This window comes from Ovis canadensis, chromosome 1 (assembly GCF_042477335.2).
Source record: "Ovis canadensis isolate MfBH-ARS-UI-01 breed Bighorn chromosome 1, ARS-UI_OviCan_v2, whole genome shotgun sequence".
NCBI lineage: Eukaryota > Metazoa > Chordata > Mammalia > Artiodactyla > Bovidae > Ovis > Ovis canadensis.
In genome coordinates this window covers 269,381,455-269,394,265 of record NC_091245.1, presented here as the reverse complement: position 1 = coordinate 269,394,265, position 12,811 = coordinate 269,381,455, and the positions used below count along the sequence as shown (strand labels likewise).

Sequence of the window (12,811 nt, the reverse complement as noted above, 5' to 3'; positions counted from 1 at the left end):
AGAGACTACTATCAGCAACTATATGCCAATGAAATGGACAACTTGGAAGAAATGGACAAATTCTTAGAAAAGTATAACTTTCCAAAACTGAACCAGGAAGAAACAGAAAATCTTAACAGATCCATTGCAAGCATGGAAATTGAAACTATAATCAGAAATCTTCCAGCAAACAAAAGCCAGGACCAGATGGCTTCACAGCTGAATTTTACCAAAAATTTAAAGAAGAGCTAACACCTATCCTACTCAAACTCTTCCAGAAAGTTGAAGAGGAAGGTAAACTTCCAAACTCATTCTATGAGGCCACCATCATCCTAATACCTAAGCCTGACAAAGATGCCACACAAAAAAGAAAACTACAGGCCAATATCACTGATGAACATACATGCAAAAATCCTTAAGAAAATTCTAGCAAACAGAATCCAACAACATATTAAAAAGATCATACACCATGACCAAGTGGGCTTTATCCCAAGGATGCAAGGATTCTTTAATATCTGCAAATCAATCAATGTGATACACCACATTCACAAATTGGTAGATAAAAACCATATGATTATCTCAATACATACAGAGAAAGCCTGTGACAAAATTCAACATCCATTTATGATAAAAACCCTCCAGAAAGCAGGCATAGAAGGGAACATACCTCAAGATAATAAAAGCCATATATGATAAACCCACAGCAAACATTATCCTCAGTGGTGAAAAATTGAAAGCATTTCCCCTAAAGTCAGGAACAAGACAAGGGTGCCCACTCTCACCAATACTATTCAACATAGTTTTGGAAGTTTTAGCCACAGCAATCAGAAAAGAAAAAGAAATAAAAGGAGTCCAGATTGGAAAAGAAGTAAAGCTCTCACTGTTTGCAAATGATATGATGCTCTACATAGAAAACCCGAAAGACTCCACCAGAAAATTATTAGAGCTAATCAATGAATATAGTAAAGTTGCAGGATATAAAATTAACACACAGAAATCCACATTCCTATACACTAACAATGAGAAAACAGAAAGAGAAATTAAGGAAACAATTTCATTCACCATTGCAATGAAAAGAATAAAATACTTAGGAATAAATCTACCTAAAAAAACAAAAGACCTATATATAGAAAACTATAAAACACTGGATGAAAGAAATCAAAGAGGACACAAATAGATGGAGAAATATACCATGTTCATGGATTGAAAGAATCAATATAGGAAAAATGAGTATACTACCCAAAGCAATCTATAGTTTCAATGCAATCCCTATCAAGCTACCAATGGTACTTTTCAGAGAATTAAAACAAATAATTTCACAATTAGTATGGAAATACAAAAAACCTTGAATAGCCAAAGCAACCTTGAGAAAGAAGAACAGAACTGGAGGAATCAACCTGCCTGACTTCAGGCTTTACTACAAAGCTACAGTCATCAAAACAGTATGGTACTGGCACAAAGACAGAAATATAGATCAATGAAACAAAATAGAAAGCCCAGAGATAAATCCATGCACCTATGGACACCTTATCTTCAACAAAGGAGGCAAGAATATATAATGGAGAAAAGACAATCTCTTTAACAAGTGGTGCTGGGGAAACTGGTCAACCACTTGTAAAAGAATGAAACTAGAATACTTTCTAACACCATACACAAAAATAAACTCAAAATGGATCTAAACATAAGACCAGAAACTATAAAACTCCTAGAGGAAAACATAGGCAAAACACTCTCTGACATAAATCACAGCAGGATCCTCCATGACTCACCTCCCAGAATAATGGAAATAATGGAAATAAATGCAAAAATAAACAAATGGGACCTAATTAAACCTAAAAGCTTTTACACAACAAAAGAAACTATAAGCAAGGTGAAAAGACAGCTTTCAGAATGGGAGAAAATAATAGCAGACTAACCAACTGACAAAGAATTAATCTAAAAATATACAAGGAGCTCCTGCAGCTCAATTACAGAAAAATAAACAACCCAAGCAAAAAATGGGCCAAAGATCTAAACAGACATTTCTCCAAAGAAGACATACAGATGGCTAACAAACACATGAAAAGATGCTCAACAGCACTCATTATCAGAGAAATGCAAATCAAAACCACAGTGAGGTACTACCTCACACCAGTCAGAATGGCTGCTATCAAAAAGTCTACAAACAATAAATGCTGGAGAGGGTTTGGAGAAAAGGGAACCCTCTAACACTGCTGGTGGGAATGCAAACTAGTACAGCCACTATGGAGAACAGTGTGGAGATTTCTTAAAAAACTGGAAATAGAACTGCCATACAACCCAGCAATCCCACTGCTGGGCAAACACACCGAGGAAACCAGAATTGAAAGAGACACGTGTACCCCTATGTTCACTGCAGCACTGTTTACAATAGCCAGGATATGGAAGCAACCTAGATGTCCATCGGCAGATGAATGGATAAAAAAGCTGTGGTACACATACACAATGGAATATTATTCCGCCATTAAAAGGAATGCATTTGAATCAGTTCTACTGAGGTGGATGAAACCAGAGCCTATTATACAGAGTGAAGTAAGTCAGAAAGAAAAACACCAATACAGTATACTACGTATATATATGGAATTTAGAAAGATGGTAACAATGACCCTATATGCAAGACAGCAAAAGAGACACAGAGCATAGAACAGTCTTCTGGACTCTGTAGGAGAGGGCGAGGGTGGGATTATCTGTGAGAATAGTACTGGAACACGTATATTATCATATGTGAAACAGATCGCCAGTCCAGGTTCGATGCATGAGACAGGGTGCTCATTGATGCACTGGGATGACCCTGAGGGATGGGATGGGGAGAGAGGTGGGAGGGGCATTCAGGATGAGGAACACATGTACACCCATGGCTGATTCATGTCGATGTATGGCAAAAACCAGTCCCAATATTGTAAAGTAATTAGCCTCCAATTTAAAGAAATTAATTAATTTAAATTTTTAAAATGTGTTGACTGTAATAGTTCCTATTTTGATTAATAAAGATGTGTTTGAGCCTAGTTAAAATGATTTAAAATTTACATCTGAAACCGCAACTATGTTTGCACCAATCTAATAAATGTCCATCCTTGTTCTGTGTGCTGATCCCCAGCACCACCACGGGGCCAGATGCGACCATGTCCCTCTCTCTGGTGCCCAGCCTGTTCCAAGAGCCTACTGGAGGCAGAGCTGCAGACATGGTCCTGGGCTCAGGACCAGGGTGCACCACGACAGGGCCTGAGTGGAGATAGAAGCTGCTCTCCAGGGTCGCCAGAAGAGTGGGCATGGGCAGGAGAGGAGTTGGAGCACCGCAGGGCAGCCATGGCAAGGGGCAGCCTCAAAGCACACACACGGCACCCCCTACTCACAAAGCCACTGGCCTCTGGCTGGCTCTGCTCTAAATTCCCTCCTGTGACAATGCTTGGCAGGGGGGTGCCCTGTGGGAAGACGGTGCCATCACCCTCCCCCACTGTTGCCCCACCGGTGACTCGTGCGCCATCCAGGCCCATGGCCTTCCTGGAGCCTTTAGGGTCCTGCTGCTGCTCACCTAACAGGCCCTCGGCAGGACCAAGACAACCCCATCACTGGTGCCTGCAGCTGAGAGCCTGAGGGCTGTAGGCCTCGCCAAGGGACAAGCACGTGACCGCCTGGTACACGAGCTTCCAGAGGGGAGCTCTGTCACTACTCCCCAGCCCTGAGAGGACCAAGGCGGGGTCATGGGGTAAACACACTGCCCTTGATACAAAGGGAGGCAAAAAACAGAAAACATGTTACAAACAAAAATCCCAGCCCACATGGACCATCTGAAGCCTGGTATTTGTGTACTATGGAGCCCATCCAACCACAGTACAAGACCCTTCCCCACTATGACCCCACTGCGCCCTCACCTCCAGGCATCACCTGGCCGACGTCCTGAACTGTGAGGACCGACAGCTTCTCCTCAGCGTCCACTCTAATCACCCCGTGACTGAGGCCACTCATGGACAGCACAGCTCTTCTTGGAGGAGGGCCCCCCAGGTCAGGAGGCCTGGAAACAAAATTTATTAACTGATGAGGGGACAGCCCCCTGACAACAGGATGATGTGCAGCAAAGTGCCAGCTGGTGCCAGGCTGTGGGGATGCTGGCTGCGAGACCCCAGGGGCGGGCTGCATCTCCACAGGTCCGCATGACACCCCACCCCATGTGCTCCACAGCAGGGGACCAGGGGGCTGCAGAGACCATGCAGTGATGCTGCATGCCTTCCAAGGAAGGCACAAAGGTGACTGCTTCCACCAGGCAGGTGGCACCGGGACAGTGCCAAGAGCGCCAGACAGCAGGTGAGCAGTCAATGCTTCCTGGAAGCAAGCCCAAAGGACCCAGAGACCAGAGGAGGTGGCCTGGAGCCACGGCAGAAGAACAGCAGGCTGCATCACCCATTCCAGCCAAAGGCCACCGAGCTGCAGCAGACTGCCCCAAAGAGGGGTCCCGACTCCCGCCTGTGGGAAGCCAGGGGCAGTAAAGCGGCCACTGCTGCAATGCCAAGTTTGGGCCTGATTGGTTTCACAGCAGCAGGAGCTGGGAGGCTGAGAATCAAATGTCACGTCTTCTCCAGTAAGAAAAACCACTCTGCTGAGCACAAGAGGTCACCACAGAACAAAGGCATGAAGAACCCCCTGCGGTCTGGGGAGGATAAAGGTGATGTTTTTAATGTTGATTTTTATCAACATGTTACGATTTCTTACAGCCATGGATAAATAAACGACATAATACAAGACTACAACTGAAACTCACTCTCTTAACAACTGAGTTGAGAGTGGGAAATTAACCAAGTGCCCACAAATGTGAGGGCACTGCCCTCTACCTGAGGATGGCACTCAGGGGCATGGACGGCAGCCTTAGGTGAGCAGAGATGACTGGGCAGGAAGGCGACCCCGTTGGGGCCTGGGGAGTCACGTGGGTGAGCACACAGCAGGAGGCTGTGTCTCTCAGGCCTCCCAACCCCATCAGAACAGGGCGAGCCCTGGGCTGCAATAACCCAGAGATGGTGGTCCAGGGAGCCACCATGGAACTGTGTCGCAAATCAGGACAGCCAGGGAGGGACGTGTGGCCAACAGGGCGTGCAGATGTGGCAGTCGGGGCAGCCCCGCTATGACATGAACATGCCTGGAGACGGGCCCCAGACCAGGCACTGCTCACAGTTTCTCTTGCTCAGGAACAAATCAACCAAATTTGCTCTCACAGGTAATTCAGCTGAACGAAGAAAAAGTAAGTGTCTACAAGACAGCCAGTGATCAGCTACCTGCGGATGGCCACGGTGAGCGCCTCCGGCGAGCTGGCACAGGGGCAGATAACCTCTGGCCTCAGCCCTCTGGCCTGGAAGACGTTGAGGAACGCATCACAGGAGGATATGGACCCTGCATGAGACAGAGTGGACACGAGAGCTGAGCAGAAGGCCGTCAGGAACCCAGTGTGGAAGATGCCTGGTGCCAGGCCCAGATGCTGTACCCCTTCACCTCAATCAACCCATCAGTCTCATGGTGGAAGGGGAATGTTTCCACAAAAAACAGGTTGCATTTTTAAGCTGCTAGCAAATAAGAAGCTGACTCTCACCCCTGGCGTTGAGTCTGAGGTCTGATAGCCTCGCCCACCTACTGGCAGCTGTGCCAAATGGGAGGCGACCCCGGCCACCCACAGAGCTGGAGTTGAACCTTCTGCAGCAAGCAGCCCGGCTCTGTGAGCACCCGCTCCTGGATGCACCTCACAGCTGCAGTCTGCCAGTGGCTTCAACATGCCTCTCCCTGCAGGGGCAGCCCAGCCCCTCAACCCTGCTTCTCTGCCCACTCGCCCAGCCACGGTCTAGGGGTGGTGCTGCCTGCTCAGGGCATAAGTCAGCACAGCCTTGCCCCCACTGGGACCAGGGCTGCACCCCAACCTGCAGCATTCTGCCACAGGGAGGCTCAGGAAAGGAGGAAACCTGGCCATGGGTCCTTGTGTCCAGCAGAGGACAAACAAGACAGTCCGGATCACTCGGAGCATCAAGGAAGCGATGGGCACTCAGAGTTCTGGGATCTGAGGTCTGTGGGACAGCTGGCCTGGGGAGGGTCTCCTGGTGGCTCAGCAGCTGTGCCAAGAGTGTGGTGGAGACGCAGAGGAGCCAGCGGCCTGTGGTGCTTTGGAGGTAGGACGAGGGGCTCAGGGGTGGGTAGAGGGAGTAAGAGGCTTTGGAGCGCTAGAAGGTGGGATGCCCTCCCAACAGTCAGGTACCTAGGAGCCCAGGGTTGTCAGGGCCACACTACAGAGGGGTTCCGGGGTTGGGGGTGGGCAGTACTCACAGGGGTTTGCACCATCAGCCACGATCAGCAGGCGCAGGGAGCTGAGGCTGACGTCCCTCTGACCTCGCTGAGCCAAGAGAGACCAATGCATGTCACGGGACTTCACCAGTGCAGCTTGGGCTGCAGGGGAACAGGATGTGCCTGCGTCACAGGCAGGCAGGCCCACAGAGTAGGCCACGTGCTCCCCACAGCCCAGCTTCTGGACTTCCCCCACCTGGCCTGCCTGGAAGCCAGTTCAGTGCAGGGGTCATTCTGACTCTCTCCCTGCTCCCACCACACCTGCCTCTTGCTCCCCAGCTGCCCCTCCCCAGCTGCCCCTCTCTGGCTGTCTCTCCCCGACAGGGGGGACCCTCTAGCGGGAGGGGCCACTGCTGAATGCTACCCTAGGATTCGGTTTTCATCCGTCAGACAGTCATCAGAGACAGCCCCTCACAGGGCACAGCCCATGTCCGCACTTCATAACCGGCAACATCATTAGTGTGGTCAACACGCATGGGGCACCCAGGACACAGCAGGCCCACCAAGCCCTGCTGGAGCAGAACCCAGGGACTCCCGGATTATGCAGGGGTGGCCGTGTTTGGGAAGCACCGACTGACTCCGGATGGACAGCAGGGTGGCCGTGGCCCTGCGGGCAGCCCCACCGCTCCGGATCATGAAGTGCTTTGTTTGAATGATCAGCTTTGCTACTGGTGGCTTGAAGACCCCTAACTTCAAATTCGCGCCATCTCAAGAGCTAACAATCAGGAGCGTTTATATGACAGCATGAAGTCAGGAGTCTATGGCCATGCCGACCAGAGCCATCCTCCACGAGCCCCCTATTCCCAGCACTGGAGAGTCAGGCTGCGGGCAGGGGGTGCCTGCCCTGGCCCCCGCCTGCAGCTCTGTGTGCTGCCATATTATTTCTTAATCACCAAAGATTAACTCAAAGACCCCTCTAAGGAAGGACGCACAGACAGACGACGTTCCTCTGTTACCTTTATACACGCACACTTTCTGAATCCAGGAGAGTGGGTTCGCCTTCATCAGCGCATATGGGATGCTGACCACATGTAGCCTGTTCAAGATGCTCTGCAAAGAGACCCGCGGTTGTAGGGGAGGGGGCCCCCACCAGGAGAAGCACAGAGAGTGTCAGAGCTCTACTCACAGCATAAGGGCTGACTCCACCAGCCACAGTGGGGCTTGGTGTTGCCCATGGGCATAAAACATTAGCAACCTCCCCACAGTTAGGTAGTATAGACACAGCACTCACTGTTAACACTCCATGCCACAGGCCGGCATCCCTTTTGAAATCCAGCACATTTGTTAATGTTTCAGCTGAAAGTGGACAAAGACCGTTAAACAACCAAGCGACCCTCCTCACAAGTCACATGCATTTTCAGAAACACCCTGAGATGATTACATCATCAACAAATAGGAGTTCTAGGAAACATATACAGCACTTCCAAATACCATGTCCCAACCAGTCAATAATCTTGGTAAATGTGAAAGCAGATCACACAACTACGAGTTAGCACAGAGAACAAGCTGACTGCTCTTCTGGAAACACAGGGAGCAGCCACACTCCAGAGGCTGCAGGAGTGCGCGTGTCCTTCTCCTCTCGGAAGTGGAGCAGAGGGCAGTGGAGGGTCTCTCGTTCCCATGCCCCACCCCCGTCTCAGGTCACCCTTCAGCCCCAGGATCACAGCATGCCGTGTCCCTTCCCACTCACAGGCCTCGCTGGGTAAGCTCTGGGAGGGGCCAGAGAGCCGCCCCAACCCTTACCTTCCGAGTAGCCACACGCCTGGGTCAGAGCCTGGCATTGCGCCAGCAGGGACACATGGGACACCGCCACTCCCACCGTACTTCCCTCCTTGCTGGTTTTGTACTGAAAGATTCCAAAGTACAAGCTCATTAGGTGACATTTCTGGAGGCTGTCCTTCACTCACCACAGGTTCGACCAGAGCCCACAGTGTGCCTGGGCCCTCAAGGTGATGCCCTCAACTGACGTCAGGCTCACCCTGGGTGGGCAAGGGGAGCAGGTGGCCCCCAGGGAGGCAGAAGGGGAGGCTCTGGGTGTAGCACCATGCCTTTCTGGGGTGAAGGAAAAGTACGCATGGAGGTGCCCGAGTGTGGGGCCCGGGAGGGCACTACCTCGATGTAGGCGGTCTGGGGCCCCGCATCCTGCATTGCTGGGTGCCAGTCCTTGGGGGGCTTGGTCAGGTGTTTCCCATCGATCACCAGCCAGGTGAGGGGGGGCCAGCCTGTGAGGGCGCAAACAGGGACACGCAGAGGCAGGGTCAGAGGGCCCTGCTCCCTCCCGACACCTCTGTGTCCAACACACTGCCCGAGCCACTGAAAGGTGGGCAGGAGCCCCCGTCTCACTTGACCTTCATTCACTTATGTTTAATGACCAGTGGCTGCCAGGCTGGTCAGCATAGGTCTGGACCCTGAGCCAAGTGAGGAGGGAGATTCACCAAAGTCTAAAACAAGGCCAAACTTTTGCTGAAGGCCCCTTGTCTCTGTAGCGCCTGCTGACAGGAAAGGACGCCCAAGGGCCCAGTTTAGTAGAGAACCCTGCCGCATGCTACTCGCCCATGGGCCCACCTTTGAAGGTCACCACCTCTCCGGTCTGAGCCTTGGGCAGGCCTTTCTGACAAGCATCCGTGGTCAGGGCCAGGGAGACGCCACAGCTGCCCAGCAGAAACCCAACCTGCTGGCTGCCAGCATCCTGCAGAAACAGAGGGGCAGGGGCTCACTCGCACGCAGGACAGCTTTTCTCAGCACGTGCAAAGCTAGACCAGGTCAGCCCGCGAGGTGTGTGTATATTTCCCTCAAAATGAAATAACTTAAGTTCTTAATTTCAAAAGATAAAGTTCTGGGTAACTGACTAACTTCTCAAAGTTTTTCTTGCAAATGACACTAGCATTTTAATAAACTCCAAAAATAATAGCACTGAAATTTACACTTGATTTGTATTTGAAATTTACAGATTAATTTGGGGAGGTCTGACCTTTAACAATCTTAATTATTTTTGCACAGAATACATCCTTCAGTAGCGTTTTATCATTTTCTTCTTATAAGTTTTAGAAACTCAAATCCTTCTCTAAGAACCCTGTATTCAAATATTTGCATATCATATATATCACCCTTTGGGATATACTGCATTTATTCACAAGTTTTACTTTGAGGATTCTCGAATTAGAATATTTCTTGCTGATAATGCTCATGTTAATAATTACCTGAACACTGGGATACAATAGAAAACTATGATTTTCTAAAATACATGTTCAGTCTACTCCTAGAATAATATACTTTTCAGTAATCACATTACTGGTATTTATATCTAAAGTGTAAATGAAGATCATGGCATCTGGTCCCATCACTTCATGGGAAATAGATGGGGAAACAGTGAAAACAGTGTCAGACTTTATTTTTGGGGGCTCCAAAATCACTGCAGATGGTGACTGCAGCCATGAAATTAAAAGACGCTTACTCCTTGGAAGAAAAGTTATGACCAACCTAGATAGCATGTTGAAAAGCAGAGACATTACTTTACCAACAAACATCCATCTAGTCAAGGCTATGGTTTTTCCAGTAGTCATGTATGGATGTCAGAGTTGGACTGTGAAGAAAGCTGAGTGCCGAAGAATTGATGCTTTTGAACTGTGGTGTTGGAGAAGACTCTTAAGAGTCCCTTGGACTGCAAGGAGATCCAACTAGTCCATTCTGAAGGAGATCAGCCCTGGGATTTCTTTGGAAGGAATGATGCTAAAGCTGAAACTCCAGTACTTTGGCCACCTCATGCGAAGCGTTGACTCATTGGAAAAGACTCTGATGCTGGGAGTGACTGGGTGGGTGCAGGAGGAGAAGGGGACAACAGAGGATGAGATGGCTGGATGGCATCACTGACTCGATGGACATGAGTCTGAATGAACTCCAGGAGATGGTGATGGACAGGGAGGCCTGGCGTGCTGCGATTCATGGGGTCGCAAAGAGTCAGACACGACTGAGCAACTGAACTGAACTGAACTGAATAGCTATCTAGGACATCAGCCCCTCCCCCACTGGAAGCCACTTGTGAGCAATGAGATCTGCTCACGGTTTCGGAGGTGATCAGCACACAGGAGGGTCTCAAGTCATGTGTTTGTCACTGAGAAATGAGCTGTAACACATCTCTGTAATGACTGACTCATCCAGAAGTGAAAATTATTATCAAGAAGCACACCATTTTGAGAAAAGGTTTAACAGAATCTCATCAGATCCCAAATTCTATTCGTTAGAAGAAAAGACGTTCGTTTCTGTTGAGATATCAGACCAACAGGTGTTCTTGCACCTTTCTCCCAGGGAGACACATGAAAGGGCATCTAGGCGAGGCTGCCCGGGTCTCTGCGGCCCGCCCGCACGTCCTCCCCCAATAAGAGGTGCCTGGAGCGAGGACACGAAGACACCTGCACTGGATGCGGGACTTCAGGACCAAGCCTCGGGGACCAGGAACCCGAGCTGGCACCATGCGCTACCTTTCTCGTGAGCGGGACTTCGATGGGGACAGGAACCACTTCGGCCAGGAGACACCCGTAGAACGCAACCATGAACATCACCGGGTCACTATTCGGGAACACCAGGGCCACCTACAAGAGCACAAAGGAAAACCCTGCAATCCACTTGGGAAGAAGTCAGTCATCTGCATACCTACTGATAAGACAGATTTTAGCTCAGAAAATGTTACTTTGTGTGTTAATACTTGGTTCTTAAGTTTCCACAACCATGTAACTTCTACTACATACTTTTTAGGTTAAAGTCTTTACTCCACATGTAACAAAACATGTTAATTTAAATTCCTGGGCCTAATAAAAAAGCAAGTCTGGCAAAGCAACTCGGGCTGAGTCCGCCAGTGGGTCTAGATCCACCTCCATCCACTCTGACCACGCAGGGACAGGTGTAATGGACCACCACCCACCATCAAGTAGCCCAGGAAAAAAACACCCGGACACGAAAAGAGAACCCGGAATCAAAGTACATCCAAATAACTTCCAAAAGGGAAAATCTGGACACTGAAGTTTAACTGTACAGATCTTCACTCAAGACTGAAATGCTAACAGGGGAGAGTGGGGGGCACAGAATACCTCAGGGCCCCCCACCTGCCCTCTCCCTCCGAGTCTCCACAGGGCCCACTCCCTGCCCTCATCTGGCCACCATGCTGCCACAGCTTAAATTACACGTCCTCAGGGCCTCCCTGGTGGTCCAGTGGATAAAACTTCACACTTCCAGTGCAGAGGACCGAGGTGCGATCCCTGGTCAGAAAACTAGATCCCATAGGCCACAGCATGACCCCCAAAATTACATATTCTATTACATTTATCTTACATTTTTATTAAAAAATTTTTTTTGAACACAGAGATTTAAAATGACAAAAAGCACTAATGAAAAACAGCACCCTGCACCCTTCCCCAGCCCCCAAGGCAACCACTTCTAACACATCTTAAACCCTCCCCTTAGCCAACTCTCTCGTCTTTTCAGCCACTATGCTCATCTTGCTGCATCTCACGTGTGAAGGCACTGGACAGGCGCTTTACTTCCTTTTACAGCAGACGAACCCTGAGCCCTCTGCCCTCTTCCCCTCTCTCTTTCATCATCCCAGTTTCCATGTCTTACATTATCTGGTTAAATCAAAAGCTATTTAGGAATATCTGTAAGGCCATAATATTGTAGTGTGCTTGAAACCTAAATGGTAAGCCAGAATAGTATATGAGGAGACTGTTAACACAGAGCTTTGGATAACTAATAACCCTTTAATAAGACAAAACTTGAGCTACGTCTATATTCATTCTGTACTTGAGGTCTGGAAATCAAGTTTCTAACAAGTTTCTTGAAAATGGCAAAGATCTCCTTTGAAGGTTGATGTTAATAAGTGTTTGTCCCACTAAAAGGACTGTGAGCCTTGAGATTGGATGTTTGGTAGAGCATACACGTGAATATTCATTGGAAGGACTGATGCGGATTCTGAAGCTCCAATACTTTGGCCACCTGATGCAAAGAACTGACTCATTGGAAAAGACCCTGAAGCTGAGAAAGACTGAAGGCAGGAGGAGAAGAGGACAACAGAGGATGAGATGGTTGGATGGCATCACCGATTTGATAGACATGAGTTTGAGCAAGCTCTGGGAGTTGCTGATGGATAGGGAAGACTGGCATGCTGCAGTTCATGGGGCTGCAAAGAGTTGGACATGACTGAGCGACTGATCTGAACACATTTTTAGAGAATCTCTTATAAAGAGTTGTGTCTATTCAATTTTATAAAATATACTATCACAAGAGGATGAACTTGCCACCCACCTCTGATCACTAACTCTCTAACTGCAATCTCGTCAGCCTTTTCATAACTAACCCAACTACGTGGATCCACCTACAAGTCAATAAAGTATCTGTAAGTATGTCTGCTGGACTGGAAGAAACACAAGCTGGAATCAAGATTGCCAGGAGAAATATCAATCACCTCAGATATGCAGATGACACCACACGTATGGCAGAAAGTGAAGAG

At 48.8% G+C, this 12,811-nt stretch overlaps 1 protein-coding gene across 6 annotated transcripts in view; it reads right to left on the bottom strand.

Annotated features, from left to right (window-relative positions):
- DIP2A (disco interacting protein 2 homolog A) overlaps positions 1 to 12,811 on the bottom strand; it is a 109,432-nt gene that overhangs the window by 41,943 nt on the left and 54,678 nt on the right. For all 6 annotated transcript variants that reach the window (XM_069566994.1, XM_069566986.1, XM_069567020.1 and 3 more), the window contains 9 exons: positions 10,791 to 10,901; positions 8,878 to 9,001; positions 8,425 to 8,534; positions 8,056 to 8,158; positions 7,544 to 7,608; positions 7,269 to 7,362; positions 6,295 to 6,414; positions 5,262 to 5,376; positions 3,870 to 4,009 (listed from right to left, as the gene is read on the bottom strand). In XM_069566994.1, coding sequence (XP_069423095.1) covers positions 3,870 to 4,009; positions 5,262 to 5,376; positions 6,295 to 6,414; positions 7,269 to 7,362; positions 7,544 to 7,608; positions 8,056 to 8,158; positions 8,425 to 8,534; positions 8,878 to 9,001; positions 10,791 to 10,901 — 982 coding nt within the window. The remainder of the gene's footprint in view (positions 1 to 3,869; positions 4,010 to 5,261; positions 5,377 to 6,294; positions 6,415 to 7,268; positions 7,363 to 7,543; positions 7,609 to 8,055; positions 8,159 to 8,424; positions 8,535 to 8,877; positions 9,002 to 10,790; positions 10,902 to 12,811) is intronic.